Source organism: Mytilus galloprovincialis, chromosome 2 (assembly GCF_965363235.1).
Source record: "Mytilus galloprovincialis chromosome 2, xbMytGall1.hap1.1, whole genome shotgun sequence".
NCBI lineage: Eukaryota > Metazoa > Mollusca > Bivalvia > Mytilida > Mytilidae > Mytilus > Mytilus galloprovincialis.
In genome coordinates this window covers 97,191,828-97,217,151 of record NC_134839.1, presented here as the reverse complement: position 1 = coordinate 97,217,151, position 25,324 = coordinate 97,191,828, and the positions used below count along the sequence as shown (strand labels likewise).

At 29.6% G+C, this 25,324-nt stretch overlaps 1 protein-coding gene across 4 annotated transcripts; it reads left to right on the top strand.

The window, feature by feature from the left end:
• Nucleotides 1–5,054: 5,054 nt before the first annotated feature.
• Nucleotides 5,055–16,680, top strand: LOC143065020 (polycomb complex protein BMI-1-like). Of its 4 annotated transcripts, none has more exons than XM_076238295.1 (10): nt 5,055–5,160; nt 8,939–9,050; nt 9,602–9,698; nt 9,945–10,000; nt 10,856–10,900; nt 12,050–12,158; nt 12,694–12,751; nt 13,123–13,221; nt 13,564–13,644; nt 14,419–16,680. In XM_076238295.1, exons 2-10 carry the CDS (start codon nt 8,939–8,941, stop codon nt 14,977–14,979), a joined length of 1,218 nt encoding a protein of 405 aa, XP_076094410.1. In that variant the 5' UTR covers nt 5,055–5,160; the 3' UTR covers nt 14,980–16,680. The 4 variants fall into 4 exon arrangements, with proteins under 4 accessions (XP_076094410.1, XP_076094411.1, XP_076094409.1 ...); XM_076238296.1 differs by lacking the exon at nt 5,055–5,160 and adding an exon at nt 6,049–6,493; XM_076238294.1 differs by lacking the exon at nt 5,055–5,160 and adding an exon at nt 8,058–8,521.
• The last annotated feature ends 8,644 nt before the right edge of the window (nt 16,681–25,324 follow it).

Sequence of the window (25,324 nt, the reverse complement as noted above, 5' to 3'; positions counted from 1 at the left end):
GGCCCCATAGATATCGTATTAGGTCACTAATACATCATGTACCTAATAATATAAACAAGCTTTAATAAATTAAACGCCGATTTTTCTTTTCCTATTTTATATCATAAAAAGATGAAAAATAATGCATATCATCTTTAAACGGATTTTTTTTTTAAATGTTTGCGGGTACATTCAGTCAATCAAATTATTCTTCTTGCTGGCTTACTCGTAGTTTAACTTTTTCAGTTGTCATTGCTTAGTCTTTAGGTTTTAAAAAAAATTAGGTTTGTTTTTGTTCTTTAAAATGACATCTTTATTGCACTTTTCTTTGCTATAATGAAAAATTACTCGACCTAAAAGAGTGGCAAAAAATACCAGAGGGACGGTCAAACTCATCGATCGAAAAATAAACTGACAAAGCCATGGTTAGCCTAAAAAAGAAAAAGACACACAGACAAATAAAAGTACCCAAGACACAACATAGAAAACTGAAGACAAAGAAACATGATAAAAACATGCGCAATCGATGTCCAACTAAGTATGCATCATAGGTCGCATATTTATAAAATTTCATTTTCCATTCTTGTAAATGTTAAAAAAAAAAAAAAAAAAAAAAAAAAAAAAACAATACATAAACAAAAACAAAAACAAAAACAAAGCAAAACAAACTGTACTTTACGAATGAAATATTACCATGAAACTTAGTATTCATTTATAGATTTTTGTTTTGGACTAATCCAACGAGCATGCACGTGAAACTCACATGAATTTTTTTCAAGTGAAATTCAGACAAATTTAAAAAAAAACGTAATTCAAATAATATATATATTCAAATTTGATTAAAATCATGACAAATACCTTTTCATTAAAAAAAAATCGCGTGAAGTTCATTTGAAAAAATTACACGTGATATTCATGCATGGGAATCTCAATTCACGTGATATTCATTTGAAATTTTCTCGCGAGTTTCATGTATTAACTCTTTTGAGACGAATCTCACATGATTTTTGAAATTTTCTCATGAATTTCATGTATAAGGCGAATCTCACTCTCACGAAACATTTCACGTGACTAGAGGTGAACACATTTTGCCTGTTTGATCAGCAGTTTTATCTAATTAAATATAAATGTCATTTTTAGCATATTGCTGTTTTTGTAAAATGTTGCTTCTGGGGCAGTCACTAAAAATATTAATTATTTTGTATTCTATATTTAGGTTTACTTTAGCACAATTTTTATCATGGGGTAATACGTCCTTCTGACCATTTATTTAATACAGAAAATTTCCAAAGATGGTCAAAATTGGTCAAAATTGCAGTACCCATTTGAATCTATGAAACAGCGAATTTTAGAAAATGGGAATAATATGAGATAAATTAATTCCAGAAAAAAGTCTTCTTTTTTCACTCCTAATTTTTTAATGAAAGAGTGCAAGTTAAGTAGGATAAATTAGGTTAAATATGCTATGATGCACACAATTGCTATTTTCATCTGATGTCTGTTTATGGCATCAGTCGTATTATTATAAACATTACTATAAAGATGAGAAAAATATTCTTATAGTAAATAGATTTTATGAAACCAAAAAAAGATAACAAAATCGGAAAATAAAATTGAACGAGTTATTTTTAAAGTTGTAAATATACAATAAAATATAACCGGTACATTTGCGCGAGTTGAACTCGAAAGTGTCACGGTTTCATACTTTATACAGTTTAAAGGCAAATAAATTAAGCTTCGTGCATCTTTTAAATAGATATACCGAATACTTCAGCTTTGGTATTATGGACGTGATAATCAATATTGCATATAATGTCAATGTCATCCAAATAGTCATGTGTATTGTATCATGGTCCCTGTGCAGTCTATTGCTATGAACATTATGTGCCCTTTTCCGTAAATAAACGTTGATCAACGTATATAGGGTTGACGATTGTATATTTGCAAACACATTAACATCATAAAATATATTCTAAAGTTAGAACCTTTCTAAGACCCGTAAATTGGTGTCCTAAACTTATATCAATTCCTCTGAAATTTCTTAAGTTACGCCCACTAAGGACAAAGATATATCTTTGAGATGTCCTAGTTCTAAGACCGCTACTATAAACAGCCCCCGCTACGTCTACACCTCTTGTAGTATGCAAGTTATTTTTGGACCGATTATTATACAGCAACCTATGATAAGTATGCAACAAAGGTCTACCAACTCTTGAATTAACAATATAATGCAACCAAGACATAACTCAATGGTTCACTGCTTTCTTCCGTATATAAATAACTTGTACATATGCATGCTAAGAATAAACCAAGATGTTTGTTATCATAAATATTTTATAAAGATTCATGTGCGTTAGCTATTTACGCAAAGAAGAACAAAATATATAAGTATAATACGTATTTGATTTATCCAGGGGAAAATCCATGTGTGTATTAAATAATACCGGTATTTGAGACTTTTTAAAAACTGTATACTCATTAAGAATTTCATCAAATTTACACTATACAAATAAGTCGTATTTGTTTTTCCATCTAAACAAAACATAACCGATGCCTGATCTTTCGTGTGATGCATTTAGGATATAATGGTAAAAGTAAAGAAAAGGAAAAGATAAGACAAGACAATCTAGAAAACACAACCTTTTTTTATATATAATTATAAGGAATAAATATAGTTTACTTAAAGTGATCTATTTTTACGGAGTGGATTTCATATATAATTATTTGATATTTCTATTTTTTACTTCATTTTGACTTTTTCCTAATGTGATGAAACATATGATTTGAATTTCCAACCCATGAAAACCTTATACGCGAGGAAAAGTTTTTGACTTAGACCCCGTTTAAACTTGTACATATTAATGTGTTATTGTATTATATGTCTCTGCTGACTTATCCGTATGCCTGAGTTACTGTTTCAACTGAAAACATATTCACGACTGAAAACATATTCAAGACTGAAAAAATATCCACGACTGAAAACATACATAATTAAAAAATATATAAACTATGAATATTAGTGCAACATTTCATGGGAGTAAACATATACGCAACGCTACGCTTAATAAAGAGGCATCCCTACGCTATAAAGACATATATATATTTTTATATATATATATCGATAGAAGGATTTTGCTTCTTATGGTAAAGAAAGTAACAATATTGAAATAATATATCAATAAAAAACAAAAACAACAAAAAACATTAAACGAAATACCAAAAACTCTGTGGAATACCTTAAAATTGTTGTTGAAAATTTCTTAAAGTAATGAATCCTAGTGTCTCAATCTTTTTAGTTTTTTATTTATACAAATATTTCAATCTTAATAAATCAGCATAAATTAAGTTAATAAAATGTAAGTCTGTCGGGTATATCACATATTCGCGATATAATCGTACACCAAGAAAGAAACAGAAAAAAAAAAAAAAAAAAAAAGCAACATACACGCAAGACAAAAATAGGTTAACAAAAAGTAACAAGAACACTAAAAAGAAATTGTAGTGAAAAGTATTGCAAATAATGTACACGTCTTAGGGGATTTATAAATAAGTATAATCTTTCAAGCAAAGACGAGGATAATTATATTTTTTACTTGCAAAACAAGCTTAAACAGCTAGGATGTGAATATTAAGTGACGTTGAAATTGACGAAATTTTGTGTATGCTTAAAAAAATAAGGAAAAAATAATATGAATCAATAAAAAAATAAAATAAAATAAAACTTTAAAATATAGATAAAAATATTTGTAAACTCAGAGTAATTTACAGTATTTTTTTTTATTAAGTACTTTAATATCTATCTTTGAGAATTTGAATTAAAATTGTTTGCTGATTCTTTAAATTATATTTATCATACATAAACCTACTTCGGCTCTATATTAAATTGAATTATATCGATGTAAAGGCTATGCGAGAAGCTATATGACTTGAATAAAATAGTTACATTTTTTATTTATATTTATTCACATAGCTATAAAAATGTGAAGACTACATTGAATGTTTTAGTAGTTGACTTTAGTCATAATAAAACAGTAAAAAGTTTTTGAATAATTTTGAATTAAACCATAATTAATTCTCAAAGATAATCTTTAATGCGACTGATTCAATATATATTATCTTTGCGCAGTTTATTTTAAGAGAAAAAGTTCTTTGGTCGATTAATTTGTGTTCAACTTCCGTAATGGTTAAATTGGTGACTGCATTTGACGCGATGTACTGCGGAAAATTCATTAATGTAATGAAATTATTTTGTCTATGAATAAATAGATAGTGATGTTTAGAGATAAATCTAGCTAAACATGTTTATTAATTTTAAGCATGAAACATGCTCTTAAAGAAACACATGACAACATGTCCGTAAAAAATATAGAAATATACGGATTTATTTTATAAAAATACAACAATAATTTTTGAAGTTATATATTTCAACTGTCTCAAAATATCTTGCTTATATTTAAATATCAGTTCAATCTATTATATTAAACTACATGATTTATTATTGAAAAATGCCATTTACCAAAGATTTGTATAGTAAGAATACGACAAAATTTTACAAATAACTTGATGTGCGCCTTATGTATATTTCCAGCTATTAAAATCGTATCTTTCTTTAATTTTCGTGTGTACGCCATGTTTCCTTCATAATTAATAAATTAATAGTATTTTTTATATCGTTATCTCGTAGATAGAGTGATTCTATCATTTTTATAATTACACAGTTTTAATTGTTTATTCAGCCATAAACTGGTGATGTAGGATTTTTTTTTTACGAATTGTTAAAGCATACTTCGAAGTAACTTCCCAATTTATTTTAATTTAAACATTTGATTGCTTAATTTAGTTTCTTTTTATTATCTTAATATTGACTACTTGGGGAAATCTTTTCTTTACAAATCAGTTTCCAAATGAAGTTCCAGATGTTTTGAAAATCTGGGTCAATCTCGAATAAATTTCTTTTGTGTGTCGTTTTTCACAAGTTCACAGAAGAAAGTTATTGATTGTCTGGTTTTTGATTGGTTAGAATGATCTGTTACTAAAAATAAATGAAAAACTACACAATGCGACCACCAATGATATGTCACGTGATTACTCATAGTTGCATTTTAGCGTCGTTACATTTATTTAATATTGCAAATAAACAAGGGATTTTATTTTATAATAGATAAAGATACCACTATAAAGGTAGGTTGAGTTTTATCAACTTTAAATCTGCAGTATATATTCGTTAAATCATTGTTTACCACCTTGTATACATGTATATAAACGGGTCGTAAGTTTTGTTTGACCTCACACATTAAAATGAGATACATTCAAAATGGCGGTCGTTAAATCCCCCAACAATTTTGTTATTTTGTTAATGTTATAATATAAACATCATTTTTAGTAAAAAACTATCAGAGCTTAATTAATATGCTGTTGTCTTTGATTTACCACTTGAACGTGGTTTAGAACAAAAGCGTTTTTAAGACGAGTCGTCTATCAGTTTACCATTATATTGCGATGATCTATGTTTTGCCAGTCACGGGTCATTGTGTTAAAATAATAAGCCTCTGGGTTCACAATGGAATAATCAATAATATAATTATGCATATACATTCAGGATTAAGTTAGTTCAAAATTATTGTAAATATTGGCATTATTCGATAATTTTTAAAACATTCTACTTGTGTAGTAGTTGTGAGGTTTGGAAATGTGTTAATTTCAGGGAATAGATGTTGAAAAAAATATTTGTATTGCTATGAACAACATTTGTATCTATTTTGAGAATGACTTTTAGTTTCATATTTTTTTTAAATATAAAATCAGTGTTTTCAAATACAATATCAAATTCAAAGTTTTGTTTTTACTTTAGTTTGTACACAGCATTAAGTATTTAATTATCTCCATATTTTGATAATTAGAACAAACCAATAGCTGTTATAACTGAATTAAAAAAAAAAAATAAAATTGAAAGGCGCAAACAATTTGTTTCTAGTCTAGTTTTTATAGTATTAAAAATCTCTGTTTTCTGGGAGAATACAAAACAATTCTAAAAATATATTTGCTGTAATGTTAAAATTATATATTTGATATATTTAGTTGTGAAATCATTATGACTATGCGATAAGGAATATTTCAATTCAGATGTTATTGAATGGGGATTAATTTAAACCTTGTTGAAACCTTGTTGAAACCTTGTTGAAAGAGCAATCTTTCAATTTGAACATCGACTTCGACCTCTCACGGCAGATGTTCAAAATTTTACTGACACAGCAGAGAGACAAAGAAAAAACCCGAATTTAATTTGTACTAGCAGTCGCCGGAATATGCTGATCAAGAATGAAGAAATAAACGTTTATATAAATGAATTATTTTATTTGTGACTAACCGATCATTAATCCTATGGACAGGCTACACATATCTATAAATATTGGCCAGAATACCCTTGACCGCAATACACACAAACACGTGATACAGAACAACCAATCAACAGTGAGAACATTTCACTGCAAGAAGATTTGTCATTTGTGAAAATGTAAGTTACTATAGTGGATTTTTTGTAAGATTGGTCAAGTTTAAACTGCAAGGCGACATTGGGATTAGATTTAAAGGGTTTCATTACTTGAAATGAAAAAGACAGCAGGGTTCTTGGGCAGAATTATATAACAGTTTTCGTAGGTTGCCAAATTTGCCGACGAAATTTTACAGTAAACAATGAACTTGCAACGGTTAAACGTGAAATTTATTAGTTTTGCAATTCATGTTGAAGGTAGACAAAAAATTTATTTTACTATAGTGTGGTCATTTGCCAAGGAAAGCAGTGTAATTGAATATTTAGTATTATCTGCAACTTGGATATTATATACTACATACTATATCAGTATGAAATACAGTTTTCAGAAATGCTGTACCTATATTTCATAAATTTTACGGTCATGATAAGGAAACACGTTGTGGAGCACTCGTAGCGGAAACAATTATATGTATATACATATGCATTATATACAATACTAATTATCCTGTTGTTTAAATTAAGAAATCACTATGCACTCATTGAATCTTTACTTTGATTGCATAATTACTAATACTTGACTAAGGTGCATATTTTTATCAGTTTAAATAAAAATGTAAAGTAATATATAAATGTGACACAATCAAAATGTAACAAACTATGAATACTAGCCATACACCTATAATATTGAATAACTAGTTCAGAGTAATTTTAGTTATAAGAAGAATAGAGAACCCATGACCAAAAATAAGGAGAAAAAAAAAACCAAAAAGAATTAAGTATTTTTTTAAAACCAATATCTATTTTTTACACTGATCATAATTGGTCTTCAGAATTTTTCGTCAAACAATTGGTAAAAAAGAAAGTCAATTTGACATACACATTTTAAAAACTACTTTTACTTATTTAATTTGTATGTCAAATGTCCTAAGTCGAATATAAAATGAAAGTATAAGTGATTGATTTAGACCAAATATTAAAATTTAATGACATTTCGCCTTTAAACACACTTTTTTGTCATGAACTTGACAAAGTGCCGACCATTCAGGTTCTCTTTAATGGACAAGTTTGTTTTTAATAGGCACACGACTTTGTTTTGAAATATATATACATGTTCCTTATCTATAAGCATTATCGCTGACGATACTATTTTTAAACCACCAAAAAGTACATGTTTCAAGTATAATATATATGTGTATAATCGAGGTCACGGGAAATTGTAAACATATTTTTGATCAAAGAACATAGCTCGTTTTTGTATCAAGAAATGGCGATAGAAAACATACGATGCACATTGTTTAGTTGTAAAATTTCAATTCTGGGGTTCACACATTTCAGTGCACGCGGGCATTGATAATCGATATAGAAACGCACTCAATGGAAAGTGCTATATTAATCTTCTATACGTTCGTTTTTTTCCTATTTTTTCATCAGTTTTAGAATTTATATGATTATAACTTATGATTGAAATATTCAAGAACAGGTAGTTTGTTTATTTCTGTTTGGAAAGGTTTTGGTATATATTAGGACATTATCTAATTATAATAAATGGTTATTTTGACATTTTCATTGCAACGAATTAAAAGTAAGACATTTTTATGCATGTGGTTACTCGTGTAATTAAGAAATGCATGCTTTTCCGCATTTCAAATAATTTAACTGCGTTTTTTTTTATAATTATCTGTAAATAAATTACACAGAAAAGTTTTACTGTCCCATTTTCGCCAGTGAGATTAACATGGACGTTAAGATTTTAAATACTTATTGGGAAAACCTCAAATTTGAACTTAATTACACTTGAGCAAATGAATTCTAGAATAAGTATATCGGAAACTGGGTAAGACGTTTACGTATTGTAACCTTATTACTTCAATTACTAAGTATCATTTCAAAACATAACGGAAATTCGTTAATGTTTTAATACTGTGATTATAAATTATGACTATGATCACCGATGCATGCACATTCACCATCATATGCAATAAGACCATATACTTTTGTGTGGTATTTACCTACTTCTATTTCACTAAGATTCTAACATTTGATATAATTGTGAGTGAAATATAATTAACATGATAAATCCATTTATCATTTTACATACAGTTAGCAAATCTTATGTTATACCAGGAGCAATGTGAACTTTATTGTGTATGGAATTTCAGTCGCTCTCTGTTGTAGGTAAATGTCAATTTAATAACTTTCTTCATTGGATCTCTCTCCAGGTAGGGAATGATGGTCGCGAGATAAACGAAAATAACCCTTGTACCTTGAATAAAGCCATCTCAGCGCTGTGCGATTTGTGTTTTCAAAAGTACAAATTTGTCATAAATCATACGTTTAGGGCGGTCTCATTACGAACATAATTATATCAAGGAGATGGATAGGTTTTCTTGCCTACCTTTTTGCCGCTTCATAACTTGTAGTTTTTAAAAGTACATCACATCTGATCAACTTTTATAAAATTTTCAGATGCATAGAACACTGAAAATAAAGATAACGGAATTGAACCCGCAGTTGATTTGTGTGTTATGTGGTGGTTATTTGGTAGATGCATCCACAATAGTTGAATGTTTGCATTCTTGTAAGTATCTTATTAAATGAAATATTGCGTCATGCTTTAGTAATACACTTTGCTGGAGTTTATAATAATTATGAGTCATCTTGACATAAAAAAAAAAAAAAAAAAAAAAAAAAAAAATGCGGAATAAATTTTACTCAAAAGGATAATAAATTATAATCGAATTTGTATATGTGAATATTGTATATGAATTATAGCTAAATTGTTTTTAAAATCAATTCAAACTTAAGTAATATAATTACACTACGATATTAAAGTGTGGATATTGACAATTCTTATATCTTTTGAAAAACTTTTTTGCATCACTTAGCCTTTTTATACCCACGGATGAAATAAAAAAAAAAAAAAAAAACATATGTCTTGGAAATTTTATTTTCGTAAGGATAAGAAGAACAGTGTCTTCAATTAAAAATCCAATAAAAACTTTATCATACAGTCTAAAAATGGATTAAGGAATTTTCATATTTATATTAAGTGCGGCAAAACAAATTTAAATGTAATGATTGCAATAGCTCACGAAACATTTTTTGATATTTGTTAATATATTTTTGCAGTTTGTAAGACGTGCATTGCACGATACTTAGACAACAGTAAATGTTGTCCAATATGTGATACCATGGTACACAAGACTAAACCCATGCAAAATGTAAGGTAAGTACAAAATAATAGTATTAATGGTACAAAGTTCAGTTATTATAGTACATTTGACCACACTATTAACTTCTAACTTCATTTAATATTTTGTGGTTTGTCTTTTTTATTTGATGGTTATAGAAGAAAAACACGTTTATATAACAAATTGTCGACCTATATTTGTAACAAATAAAATGACACTATATGCAGGTCACACTACTTGTAAAAAGTATTAGTTATGGAAATATGTGTGATACATTTCAGATTGGATAAAACCTTACAGGATTTGGTTTACAAGTTAGTCCCCGGTTTGTATAAAAGTAAGTAGATTTTCTTTTTAAGGCAGGGTTTTTATTCAGTGACAAAAAAAAAATCATGCTTTTACTTTAACAACGTATTAATATATATCTGATTACTCTTAGATGAAGTTTTTCGTATGACAAGTAAAATGCAATTGGAACACATTTGTTCTGATGACTAGGTCTGAAGGAAAATAAACCCTACCAGATATAGAATTATATGTTAAATCTGAACCATCATTAATTGTAAAAATAAAAATAGAAAAAATACCGAACTCTGAGGAAAATTCAAAACGGAAAGTTCCTAATCAAATGGAAAAATCAAAAGCTCAAACACATAAAACGAGTCCATAACAATTTCATATTCCTGACTTGATACAGGAAATGGTAGATTAATCCTGGTTTTATAGCTAGCTGAACCTCTCACTTAAATGACAGTCGCATACAATTCGATTATTTTGAAAACAACGTGTAAACAAACAAAATATATATATATATAATTGATAAAAATGTCAAAAATAGGAACGTGCTCAGTTCCTTCATAATAATCACCCCACAAGACGAAACTATAGTCCAAGAAGGAAGTGAAGCACAGTAGTGATCCAAAGAACTTTTTAATAATCATATTCGCCTCTCATATTGTAGATATATGCCGATTCGATATTTAATTGATTTGCTGATCAATACTATTATTTAAATTAATTTATTCTATGGCTATTTCTAAGCCATTTCCATGGAGGGCGTCCTTATTTTCCCTGACTATAGTTTAGTAAGTTTGCCCTATTGGTGAACGAGACACAATCTAATCGAATATTACTAGCATATAAACGAAAAAATATAATATTGTAACATCGAATTTATTTTCTTAAATAACAGACGAGATGAAAAGAAGACGAGATTTTTATGCAGCGTACCCAATAGGTAAGTTACAGGACCATTGGTTATATCTATTTAGTACAAGGTTCAACTATCGATTTCGCCGTACAATAAGAAATATTTGAATACTGTAATTGTATGCCCTAGAATCTCTGATATGAACAAATCAAACAGTCAAATATATATCATATAATCTTCATACTCATATTGTTTTAGTAAATATGGGCATATCACATATATATCAAATAATCTTTATACTCATATTGTTTCAGTAAGAATGGGCATATCAAATATATATCAAATAATCTTCATACTCATATTGTTTCAGAAAGAATGGGCATATCAAATATATATCAAATAATCTTTATACTCATATTGTTTCAGTAAGAATGGGCATATCAAATATATATCAAATAATCTTCATACTCATATTGTTTCAGTAAGAATGGGCATATCAAATATATATCAAATAATCTTTATACTCATATTGTTTCAGTAAGAATGGGCATATCAAATATATATCAAATAATCTTTATACTCATATTGTTTAAGTAAGAATGGGCATATCACATATATATCAAATAATCTTTATACTCATATTTTTTCAGTAATCAAATATATATCAAATAATCTTCATACTCATATTGTTTCAGTAAGAATGGGCATATCAAATATATATCAAATAATCTTCATACTCATATTGTTTCAGTAAGAATGGGCATATCAAATATATATCAAATAATCTTTATACTCATATTGTTTTAGTAAGAATGGGCATACATATAAGCACATGTTGCTTAAGATTTTTACAATTAACTTACCTTGAACTATATATTGAAAACTACAACAAATCCTTCAGCTAATTTTAAATAGATAATTTATTGACCAAAAAAGTAATTCCACTTCAATACAAATAATGGGGATATATCTTTTTATCCTTTGATTCTTATTTTTGTGTCGTAGTGTTGAATTTGTACTATATCAAGTCATTGAAGAACGAGAGAAGCAGTGTATGGACATTCTCAAATCATACCAGCAATGAATGCAACATTAGATATTTTTCCTTTGTCCTAAACGGTTACATGGTGAAGTTGACACCATCTACATAAAACCTATATGTATAGCACAAAAGCCAATGATTAACGTTTAGTTTTGCTTTTGTATGTAATAAGTTTTCCCCTATTTTTTCCACAGACCAAGATCGACCGCCTGGTCCTAGCGAAGATCGAGGTAACGAAGACCACGATAGATTGATATATACGGAGGACGAAAAGATCAGCCTCGAGCTAGAACTATTTGCAGGGTATAAATAATTTCACGTGATTCTTTTTAGAATTTAATAAACAGAAAAGTAACTTTTAAATGTCAAGTTTGTGCGGCAGCTTCAAAGCATTATCAGTTTTGTAGGCGGAAGTTTGAGTCACTGTGTGTTGGTGTTTTATGATATATTATAACATATACATTATTATTGATGAAAAGAATGAAAAAAAGAAAATTTTCTGACACACGACACATTCAATAATGATTTATTAAACGAATATAAGTGACACAACTAGATTTATCAAAATGATCAATTGTGTTCTTATTTTTAATACATTTAGATTTAGGAAGGAAGTGGTAAACGTATTAGCTTACTTATCAAATGAGTGGAATATGTTTTAAAAGTGAAACGGTCAAAAGGTTTGTAAGCTTGGTACAAAACTTAAGATGCTGTATTTCGGACTAGAGGGTCTCGTGAAATGTTAAAATCTGCTTATTGGAATCATGGGAACTATTTTTGCTCGTAGTTTTGTTAATTCTTTCGAATGATTACATTATTATTGGTTTCTTTTTTCCAGCTTCAATCCATCTGAGCACCTAGAATCCACAGCTGACAGCGATCCAGATAAGCTAAAGGTATTTAATTTGGTATACTATATATAGTATTTAGCTATAAAGTTGAGATACATTTTACACTTTTATGACATTGGAATTATTTAGATACATCTTGTATATGAATCCAGATTTAATCATCCAATCCATATATTAGCACATGGATGCAGTACAATCTCCTCTATAAAATTTCAGTTATTTTAAATCACGGTTTAACCCTTTGTTTTCCTATGCCAGGTGTCTCATAGCCAGAGGGAAAATGTTCCTTTTTTGTCAGTTGAATGTTCCAATAACAATAACTCCTAAGATTGACTGTATATATTCAACAGTTTTAACTCTGCATTGAGGTTTAATACATTTTTAATTCCTTATTTTTTGAAACCATTTACTTCCAGGAAAAGGATATTCGATACTTACTTTGTCCAGCAGGTGTATGTGTAGGTCATCTGAAGAAATTTGTTCGCCTCAAGTTTGACATTCCAAAAAAGTACAAGGTAAATTAATATACTAATGCAACATGCTCGTTTTCACACATTTTTTTCACGAGGAGGTATCGGCCATTTCATTTCTCCTCGCATTTCAATCTTTTCTGTGATTTTTTATACAGCTGTATTCTTGTTAGTTTCTGTTTTAAAAGTGAAATAATTTTGTTTTGTAGTTTTTCATATCTTTTGATTGATATGCAAATATGTTCAGTTTATTGAAGCGATTAAAATAACACCACCTGATAATTTAACGTTTTTAAATCTTGATCTTGGCTCTTGAGGTGAAGTCTGCAGGACATTAATGATTAAACTTAAGCCGTTAGCCTAATTACTGTTTATATATTGTTGTAGATTGATGTGTATCATTCAGACGAACCGCTAAAAGATGACCTTACATTAATGGATATTGCATACATTTACACTTGGAGAAGGGTAAGAAACACCGATTGATGTATATTCAATACAAAGACATGAATGGAAAGACAATCAAAATCACGAAGAATTTGAAATATTTACAGCAAACTTTCTGCTAATTCAACGCTAATTGAGCCATTTATATCCCAGTATATACAAACATATTCAGCTTTTAGTCAGTAACACTTTGATTTTTAAGTTAAAGATAAATTAGGCATGTTTTGGTCATTGTCGTCATAATGATGAAATTCACTAAATATAAAAAGGAGATGTCGTGTGATTGCCAATAAGACAACTCCCCAAAAGAGACCAAATGATTCAGAAATTCCCGTTGAAGAGTTTTCCTGTTTGATATAGTTCACTTATATATCATTCATTTTGATATCACTGATGTATTGTTCAGTTCTAAAAAGGTGGATACGAAGGTTGTATTTTCCTGCGGTCACCAATCTAACCATCAAAGTACATTCTGTTCTTTTCTGTTTTCACTCTCTGACGAAATGTTTTTTTTAAAGCGGAAAAATAATTCTGTGTAATGGTTTCTTACATTAGATTTATACATCTGTGATTTAAAATGCCATAAAACTTTTTCGTTTCTAGATAAGTAAAAGGTCTTACACTGATGTGAAGTTGTATACATCCATGCTGTTGATCTTTTGGTGAATAGTTGTCTCATTGGTAATTGCACCAAGTCTCATAGTATTTATTTTATTAGGTTTATTTACAACCTGATGCATTCCCCTATAAAATGTCACATTGATTTTGGTTTCATTCCTAAATTTCCTTTTTCAGAATTCACCACTAAAGTTAATCTATAGTATATATGAAGTGGTGGGGACAAAACGGACAGCTACGTTTGAAGAAACAGCTACAGAAGTGACCAAATATCCCAGACTTTCGTCAGACACAGAAGAAACGGATGCATATAGTGAATCGGAATCTCAAGATAGTCTTTCACAAGATGAGACAACCAAGAAAGATACAAACGAAAATCATATTTTTCACAATGAAAAAAATAACTTAACGACCGGTGTTAATAGAATTGAAAACGGTAATCAGTGCAAGATTAATGGATTTTATCTCGACAGTGATCTCCCGGTTGATTTGTCCAATCACAAATCAAAGCAGATCACATGTGACAATGAAGTTTCTACAGATAACAAAAAAGATGCAAACGGTTTTATTGGACACCATTTCTTACAAAAACCATACACTGTTAACAGAAACTCCCCTAACGACTTTTCTTTCAAACCAAAGAAGAAAAGGAAGAACATGGACGACTGTATAAAAGAAAAAGAGGTTTATTCGAACAAAAAGACCTTCACAAAGTCTGAATATGATTTCAACGAGTAAATCGCATCTTATTCAGTATGTTAATATTTATCAGGAAGGCTTAGACTTATCAGGGTCCTTATTTTCACAGGAACAGTAAAAGGCAGCTATATACCTTTCTTGTCTTTTCTTACTCTTACACAGTTCAATTGTATGAAATGAAATTTTTGTATTACATTTTTGTACATTTATCAACTTTATGTATTCTATATCAGAAAACAAGATAAAGGGGCTGTAAATGCTTCCTCTTTTATTTAGGTCCCGCTGAGAAGTATTTTTTTATGTTAGTGCTTCAGATATTATAAAATCGAGCACTCTAATTTTTTTTAATTTTCTGTTTAATTATAGACGGATTATTGTGCTGATGAGTTCAGTCAGATGCAATGTATTTGATGGTGCTATATGTTTATATACTATGCTTTGTATTGTATGTACAAATGTATTTTACATGTTTTAATTGAAGAGAGCTGCTTTGATAAAGCAAATGATTACATTTGTAACATAGCTTTGAAAATCTAAATTGATGGTTATCTCATTGTCATATCACATTTCCATTATATTTAATACTTTCTTTTCATATTTAAATTTTGCCAGTGATTATTAACGTTTTATATAAAGGAGTAGGTTCAGTTAGACCTCTTTTGGCTCAAAAATATAACAGTTTTAGAAAATTGTGAAAATATAATCTTTAAGCTATATTTCGGAAAGTAATATGCTTCTGCTACATAAATATGAGCTGTTTTTGACAATACAATGCACAAATATCGCATTCTAGCATCATTAAGTCATGCTAAATTACTGAAATCTTCAAAACTTGAGCATTTTGGTTAATTTTTAGACGGTTTCCGTCTAAAATGAAAGTGGCTGCATTCGTGTTCATTCATAATATTGAAATGTAAGTTGTATTTGATGATAATACAAAACATATATAAACACAGATGCGGCCACTTTCATTTTTGACAAAAACCATCTGAAAAGTGACGTTTTTGGCATATTTGATAGATATTTCATATTGAAGCTTAAATCAGAGCGTTTTTAATGACTAAATCAGTTAAAATCTTTCACATAAACTAATCGAATCAATTGAAATAGACACTTAAGTGTTTAAAAAGTGTCCAAAAACATTCGTTAGATGAACCTGAAATTTGAGGCCAAAATCGGCCCTTACCGGACCTACTCCTTTCAGGTATTGATATTGTTTTAGATAAGAACAACAAACTTTTTTTGTAAAGTAGAACTGAAATATTGCTATGGATAGTTCTATATAGTTCTGCTGTATTTTACCAATGTGAAATAATGCAGTAAGATTCATTTTGCTATACTTAATTAGTTAATATTAGGTAATATAACGGGAATCTATTTCTAAAATAAAGCTGTAAAATGAATTTTAATACTACAGTACCTGTTATAAAATGTTGCTTAGCTTGTGGAATTTAACAATGGCGTGTTCTTTGATGTATTGTACATACTGAGAAGTCCCGATTATGTGATCAGACGAAGCTACATTTTTGTTTAATTTGGTTGTTTGAAATACACAAAAAAACCACAACCTAAAACATGTGTAATATACTAATTAATAGCACTATTTCTGTTCTCACTTGAAGCAGACTTTTTAAAATCTGACCTTTATTCATTTTGTAACATAAAAAACAAGAAACGAAATGTTTTGTTTTACTAGTAAATTAATTGATAATGTGACATATAATAAAGACAACAGAAGTATACCGCTTTTCGAAACTCATTAATCGATTGAGAGGAAACAAATCCAGGTTACAAACTAAAACTGAGGGAAACATCAACTATCTAAATGACGAATCTATATTTCAAGAAGTGATAACATCTCTTCACAAAATAGTGAATAGTCAGTGAAAGTTGTTTTTAGGAGAAAAGTGAGCTGCATCATATATACTTCTGCGGAGAAATAGATAAGGATGGATGATTAAGCATTTATAATTTTACAAAGAATTATTTATTTCCTCTTTTAATTTTACCACTTCTCAGTTGATCCTGTCTTCGAGATCGTCGCTTATAGAGATGAATTGTAAACATAATATTAAATAAAGAGGTACGCCACCATAGTTAAAAGAAGATAAACCATTCTTAAATGTGTCTTTGTTTATAACAGAGAAAGAACAACGTTAATACAAAAATCTTGTTTTAGGAATGGATAAAACACCAAAAACGCCGATTCGCTTAAAACATTTATAAAGCTTACACACATATGCTTGATTATTTTCTTGATGCCATAAATTTTACTTATTTTGTGGACACAATTTGCAACAGACAATCGATATTCCTACGGAAACAATCCTTGTATTTATTTTTAACGACTTGTTATTATATCCATATAAGTCATATTTTATACAGGAACATTTGAAGACATGAAGAAGGAACAAACCTAGCAATTAATTTCCGTTAAATAGATGTATGATGTCCTCTCACTGAAAAGTGAGAATGTTTAATGCGTCTGAAATAAATAAAATCATATACATAGTTTAAAATGTGGTTTGGTGGAGAACACTACTTTACGAAAAAAAAGACGAACATAGACAACATCAGTATACCGCTGTTCAAAAGTCATAAATTGATTAAAAGAAAACAAATCTGGGTTACAAACTTCAACCGAGGGAACACATCAACTATAAGAGGAAAACAATGGAATAACAGGAACACTGAAGTGCAAAGTCAGATTTCGCACTGATTTACATTTATAAATAACAACCGAGAAGAGTGGAGGAAACTTGTCCTTGCCCTATGTGCCATTAGGCGTAGCAAGGACTAAGTAAGTAAGTTACATTTATATTTAGCATCATTCCAGTAGCGACTGCATATAGGGATGTATCTCCAATTTTATTCGTATTTCCAGAGCTTTCGTTTTCTATCAGGATTTCCTTGAGGGAGGCTTTCTGCTTTCAATTCAGCTATCGAACCAAGGGTTCCTATTAGTATTGTTGAAGACATCCCTTCAAATGTGTATCACAGAAGACAACGAATACGTTCCAATTGTTGTCACCTCACTCCCATGCTCTTTTTTCCCTCGATTGTGACATTACCACATGAGACTTTATATATATATAGAACGTGTAATTGTCATAAGCAACACGGTTTCCTGAATTTAATTTGTTGACCAGCAGCTAATCATGACAATACATTGTCACTTGTCGTAAGCAAGCGAATATCAATCAAGTAATCATGTTGATTCTTTCTAAATTATTGCTTTTCAGATGGTTCATATATTTTAATTCATAAGCCCACAAAAAGTCAAACATTATAAGCAATTGCAAAAGGATATTTTCTTGAAGAGAATATGGGTTGGTAGGATTCATGTGTTTACAAATGTTTTTGTCTCTTCCGTGGATGACCACCTTTCATTCAAGAATATTAATTTAAGAGATTGTAGGCTCTTATACAGACAAGTCGACTTTAAATTTAACACTTAAATGACACAATTACATGACGGGTATATAGTACAAATAAATGCAAGAACATTCAGGACAGAGACTACACAAATAAACATTACAATATTTCGACATGCTTACCACAAAAGAACACATTCAACAACATAGAATAGCTCTCACAAATAGCACAATAGAACCACGTAGTCTTTCACACGACTGGGTCAACGCCACAAAAGTGACGTAACAGGTAAATTAATAAATTTTATGATATTGTTCAAGATCAAGTTTGTAACTATGTCATTTGATGTATTTTATTAGAATTACAAGAATATTGATATAGAAATATGTTAGTAATTGGATAATAATTGTACTATATAGCTATTTCGGTATTTTTTTTTAAAAAATCAAACTGTAAAACAAATAAATAGTGTACATACAGTTGCTTTAAACTAATAATCTAAGAAATGAACTAGGTAATTAATAACCTATACTTTTAAACGTAGGAATAGAAAGTCGAAGTCCTTGGAGGAAATGACAGGTAGTGATGACAAAAAAGTTATAGGGTTGATGATTTTCTATTTCAAGGTTTTCAGTCTTGATTAGTATCTATACTATTCTTCTAACCTTTGGTACTATTTGTTGACACGATATTCCTAAACATATTCTCGTTGCAGGGACTTGGTGTACAGAGATGTACTGTAAACAAAAAGTCAAAAGGATCAAAATCTTGAAAGAATTGAATAGCTTGTAGTGTAAAAAGGCAATAGGACTATTGAAAATTGTTGTAATGTTTTAATTGCACAGAAAGATAATAATAATCACATTAGAAAATAACCGTATCTAACTATCTTCCAAAAAGCGAAGTTCGTTTACGTTTTAAAATTTCTCGCTCAGAGGTTATGGTCAATGCAAATATCTTTTCAGCTTTATTGTTGCCCAACAAAAAAGGAAGACTTTAACGAAACAGATTTTAACTCTCTTTATGGGTAAGCAGACTTATTGATATCGGATAGAATTACTCTGTTGAAGTTCAAGCATTGAGTCTTTATAAGAATGTTGATCAATTATCTAATGTATCGTTTGAAGCACGAATGAAATTATTTCTCACAATTCTTCTGGTGTTAGCAGAGAGTAAGATATCAGAACTGTGTCAGCAGGTAAGATAGAAATGTGCTATCATAAATGCAGCTGATCCTAGGGAGTGATACCTAAAATACTGACTGGCATACTAAATATATATTGAAAAATGTCTTTATCCTACCTGTATCAAATGCATAAATTGTAACTTCGTGGGTAACTCGAATGCAGTTGACTCTAGGGGATGATGCCATTATCAAATAAGATTATTTTCATTTATAGTAAACAAAAGAAAACGTATAAGCCAATATATATCTTTTATTTACCTTTTTGCAATGACTTAATATGTGTTTGACTTTGAAATCAATCAGTAAAAAGTAAATACAGCAAACATTTTAAATTTGTATATATATAATAATTTTAAGGAAATCAAATTATAAATGTTTTAAGTAATTCAGCATTGTTTTACACTAAAAGGTAAAATAAGTATTAATATTGGCAATGCTAGACACCATACCTTCTCATTCATCCTTAAATTTTGTGCAATCAAAACGTAAATAAGCCTCATCTACAACATTCCTGGAATTACATTCATTATATATTTTGCTGTATCGGAGAATACCTTGATATGTAAATAAACTCATCATAGATACCAGTAATGAAATTTAATTCGAATTAACCAGTTCTATGTTTAACCAATGTAAGGAAATACACAATTATGTAAAAAAAAATAATATACTTTTAACATTAAGGAGAGAAGATGCTGCAAGAATATCAACCGGATAGTTTAAAACTCCTATGTATCTTCAGAAATTTTGACGTTTTATATTAATTTTTGAGTGCACCTGGACAAAACTTAAATTCGTCGCCATTGTCCCGTTAGGTGTTAATTTATTACGGTGCGTGTTGTCAAAACCGACGCCACTGTTGTCAGTTAACAGTCTTATTATCAACACTATGATGTATGTAATGTGTCATAATAAACGTACATCATGGCTTATCGGTTCATCTACTTTCGATGGGTCCCTATACATATTCATAGTCTTGTCGTAGGAAGGAAATGTTAATTGAATAGAACATACTAGTATTTAATTCATCAGAAATTTTTTTTATAAGAAAAAAAAAAAAACATTTCCATGCTCCTGAATTCATGCATCCAATTTGACTAGAGGAGAAAACAAACGAAGGAAGAAAACATTTACTTTTATTTGTTTTGTACTAAAAAAAACCCAACTCCACAACGGTTGGTTTATTTTATAGTCGACCACTTTATTACAATGTAATTGATATTTGCCTACAACTACAATTAATGGATGAAAAAGATCGATGTATCTTTGAAATTCAATTAGTTCTATAGAACTATTCTCTGACATATTTCTTAATTCTTACAATGATTGATGTGCCTGCCATTTAGAAACCAACATTCACGCATTCGTTCAAAATATATAGTAACTTCAAATTTGTCTTCATAAAAAGGATAATTAAGAAGAGGGCCATTGCAAATTTGTTTACAATACATAAAATAACCAGATACAAATGGATTTTTTTAACGAGTAAAATAAATATTTATGGCAAGACCCTGTTTGTACAGTACATGCAATACATCTAAAAGTGAAATAGTGAGCAACGAATTACAACGATTATTTACTGCATGTACTAGTATGACACGGGTCAACGGAATATGCTATTGATAGATTCTTTCTCTATGGGCCATTTAACGTCGCTAAGAAATGTTCCTTTGGTTCCATGACATTGTTTTTAAAATTGATCGCAAGCTATATATGTATAAAATTCTGCTTATATATGTATTAATTTTACAAATAAATTTATTATACAATACATTTAACGACAGATTTATTTATTTCCTAACAGCAATCGCAATTGTACGGAAAGATGAATGCACCACGTAACAAGACCTTTTCCTCTCGTACAGTGCAAGTCTCGTTAACAGTTTTAAAAAGAATTCCACAACATATAAAGCAACTTAGTAGTCTGTTAATTCAAGAAAAATGTAAAAATGTAATCATGAAGAAGTTTATACATTTTGGTGTTTGGGACCTTTGAATTGTTATATGTTAATTCGCAGAATATGTTTGTAACGCATATAACATCATACCTTATCAATATCTAAAAGTATTTCTGTATTTAAGTAAAAACATAGTCTTCTTTTTAACTTGAATTTAAACAAAGTTGCTCATGAGACTGGGGGTGTAATGAATATTGGCAACATCAGTGATTGAAAATTACTGAAGAACTATATATTTCAAAGGTTGAGAAAGGTAATAACTTAGTATTTTTTTCCTTTTAAAACAGGTTATTAAAATGAAGTAGAACCTAATAATATATCAGTAGATATATGACACAGAAAATAATCCTCTAGTGAATGTAGATATGTACTTTAAATATCGTCCAAATAGTCAATGTTCATAATTCAAACTCTTTTCGTTTACAATAACAAAAACATACTTATGCCTAAATCAAAGAAACAACTTGGCCATCAAACGTTTGTAACTGCTAAATTAAAATACACTGATAAAAAACACATAATTCTAAAATGATTTAAAGACTATTTAATGAGGTTTTAATGTAAAGCAAAAATCTACAAGTGTGTGGCGAATCTTAAAACGCCGAGATAGTTATCTTCGCTGTCGGTTAAGACCCACAACGCTTTACGAGTAGGTGGCCATTATATGATGAATAATGCAAGAACCAGTAATGCATGACTCGTGATCCTAAGTGGAAGGCGTATGACATATCCGTCATTAACAAAGCGCGAAACACCATTAATAAAGCATATCATACAATATTCAAGACTACAAAAAAAAAAAACCTACAAAAACAAAATCCAATAATACTTTCAAATCCGTTTTTAGTTGTTCGGGTGTATTTCAATTTTTACTCGTACACTTAATTTATCTTTAAATACATATATAAAAGTGCTATATAAAAGGAACTTAAAAAAACATTTATCACAATTAAAATGAATGTTTCTCGACACATGAATGCCATGTTGTTGATATTTCTGAGCTCTTTATTTTTTATTTATTTAGGTTTTTTAATTGAAAACTGAAGACATGTATATGATATAAATGCACGTGGGTTTACTTGAGAGTCGGGATCAATAGAAAGGACACTCTAAATTGGTTATTAAAGTAAAAATAAGTAAACGTATGTCAATTCTAAAACAAGATTAAACACAATACTATTTTAGGCCTTCATTGTGTGTTTTTTTTTAAATTTCAAATAATAATGAAAAATTTAAAGGTAAAACCGTTTTACTGTCACTATTTTGCATAAAAATGGAATAGTAACTTAATAGATTTTATTTTCGATCTTTGAATGTCCCTCTGATATCTTTCGCCCCTCTTTTAATACACGATGCGTATATTTGGGACAATATAAAAAAGAAGAAGTGGTATGATTGCCAATGAGACAACTGTCCACAAAAGACCAAAATGAAACAGACATTAACAACTATAGGTCACCGTACGGCCTTCAACAATGAGCAAAGCCCATAGTCAGCTATAAAAGGCCCCGATAAGAAAATGTAAAACAATTCAAACGAGAAAACTAACGGCCTTATTTATATAAAAAAAAAAATGATAAAAAAGCCAATCATATTCAGAAACATGATATCTTGCTATTTCATTTCATTCATGTTACAATTTATTATAACTCAAGGACATAAATCTGAAACTAGTTTTGAAGAACCAGCATAATCAATCTTAACCTATTTCATGCAAGGAAGTAATAATGTAAAGTTATCACTGCTAATACCTAAAAACGAACTTATTACCTTATAATCCGACGGGGATATCTCTGGAAAATTCTGATGCCACAGATTGAACATTCGTAGAAATTTGTGTACTTAGTAATGATGCAAAATGTTTACCATTCTGAGATAGTTTAATGGAAATAAATATGAAAAAGAATATTGGTGCAACGGTGAAATACGAAACTCGTTAGATTTTTAAAGGTAAAATGAAGATGAAAAATTATGAAGCCGTTTGTCTCTAAGAAAATTATCATTTGGAAACTATTTGGAAGAATAGATATACGGAAATACAATTTCAAAATATTTCATGGAGCATAAACTGTGTTCATATACATGTATATACACGCGTATGGTCCAAATACTCATATGGTCCGGAACATAAATATATACATCCTCTATTTTAGTTTGCAAGAACAATATGTATAGCTTATGAAAGTGTAGATTTTTATATAAATACGTAGCTCACATAGCCAACTGGCAAATTGAAATAAGGTTAAAAGTTTAAATTCGACAAATTACGTAGCAGTGATGTGTCTTTTTTTATGACATGTGTCAAGTTCCACCGGTGGTTTTTGTGAGTGTATATTAACAAAATCTCAGAGGTAGGACTGTTGTACACATTTTTGAGGTCCTCTTTTATTTGTCCTATAATGAAAAATTGTACAAAATCCAGTAAAATATGCACAATCATCACCAGAGACAATATGAGCGCTGCATAACAATATGGATTGACAAAATTTGTAAAATGGTTAAAAAATAGTCAATTTGAATCCACATTTTCTCCATAAGATAATGCATGTACCAAGTCAGGAATATGACAGTTCTCGTCCATTTATTTGATGTTTTAAAGCTTTTGATTTCGCAATTTGATAAGCCATTTTCCGTTCAAATTTTCCTTGGAGTTCAGTATTGTGATTTCACTTTTTACCAGAAGGATAAACAGTTTACTGGCTATGCCTTCAAAATTGGAGCGATCACTTTCTCTATTTATATTGTTCGATGTCTTCTGGTTATAATTCTTAACAACTGGAATTGTCTTTAAATAATTTTTAATTGATGACCGTGTTTATTGTAAAACGTGTTTATTGTAAAAAAAAAAAAAAAAACCAAAAAAACCCCAAAACATCCTGGGGTGGTGTTCTCGAAGCTATCTTAGGATTAGGACGTGTCCTAAGACCATCTTATGACAAGTCTTTGTCCTAAGTCGTGTTCTCGAAGCTCTCTTAACTTAGGATATATCACATTTTTCGTCCTAACTTTAGGACACCTAATTAGGTGTCTTAAGATCATCATATCTTCATTCTAACTTTTTGCCTGCTTTTTTCTCAATTTTTTACGTGAAGATGATCATGAAATGAAACGCACCATCGGTTATTAACTCGTATACAGAAATTGTGCATGGTTTTAAACTTTGTACTTCGTGTTTTACGATACGATGACACTACGAATTCATTATTCTCATTTCAAAACAAATTGTTTTCCAGTTTAAATCACGATCCTTTTTGATATTATTTTATAATATTTACATTTGAAATCATGCATTTTTGTAAATACATGTTATTACAAAATTTCGTAAACAATTTTATCATATGGTTTCGTCTTTAATAATGTTTTATCAAACAATTACTATTTAGAATTTCGCACATAGGATATTTTTAGGACGTCTTAACATAAGATGTGTCTGAGATAGCTTCGAGACACAACTTAAAGAGTGTCCTAAGTCGATCCTAAGTCCATCCTAAAATTGGTCTTATCTATGACTTAGGACGAATCTTAGGATACTATCGAGAACACCACCCTGGGACCTGTTTATCGAAACTGTCCTAAGATCGGTCCTGAGAATTTCTGAAGACAGAAGTTAGGATAAAGTTAGGACCGACGTACGACACGTCTCAGCGTGCACATCGAAGTTATATTAGGAATATCTTAGCTAGGATGTCCTAACCGCATAAGTATTGGCGTAAGAGAAAATAGAAACTGTAAAATGAAAAAAAATGAAAGGCCATATTTGTATATAAAATAACCATCCTAAATAGATCCTAAAGTTAGGATCACCCTAAGACCAGCTTAAGACACATAAATTTGTATTCTAAAGTTAGGACAATTCATAGGATTT

Bases quoted from the DNA above. Each gene is read 5' to 3' on its own strand.
- LOC143065020 (XM_076238294.1), top strand. From the start codon at position 8,408: ATGACTATGATCACCGATGCATGCACATTCACCATCATATGCAATAAG. The intron at 8,522-8,938 runs GTGAGTGAAATA...TAAAATTTTCAG, and splicing joins TTCTAACATTTGATATAATT to ATGCATAGAACACTGAAAAT. The intron at 13,222-13,563 runs GTAAATTAATAT...ATATTGTTGTAG, and splicing joins ACATTCCAAAAAAGTACAAG to ATTGATGTGTATCATTCAGA.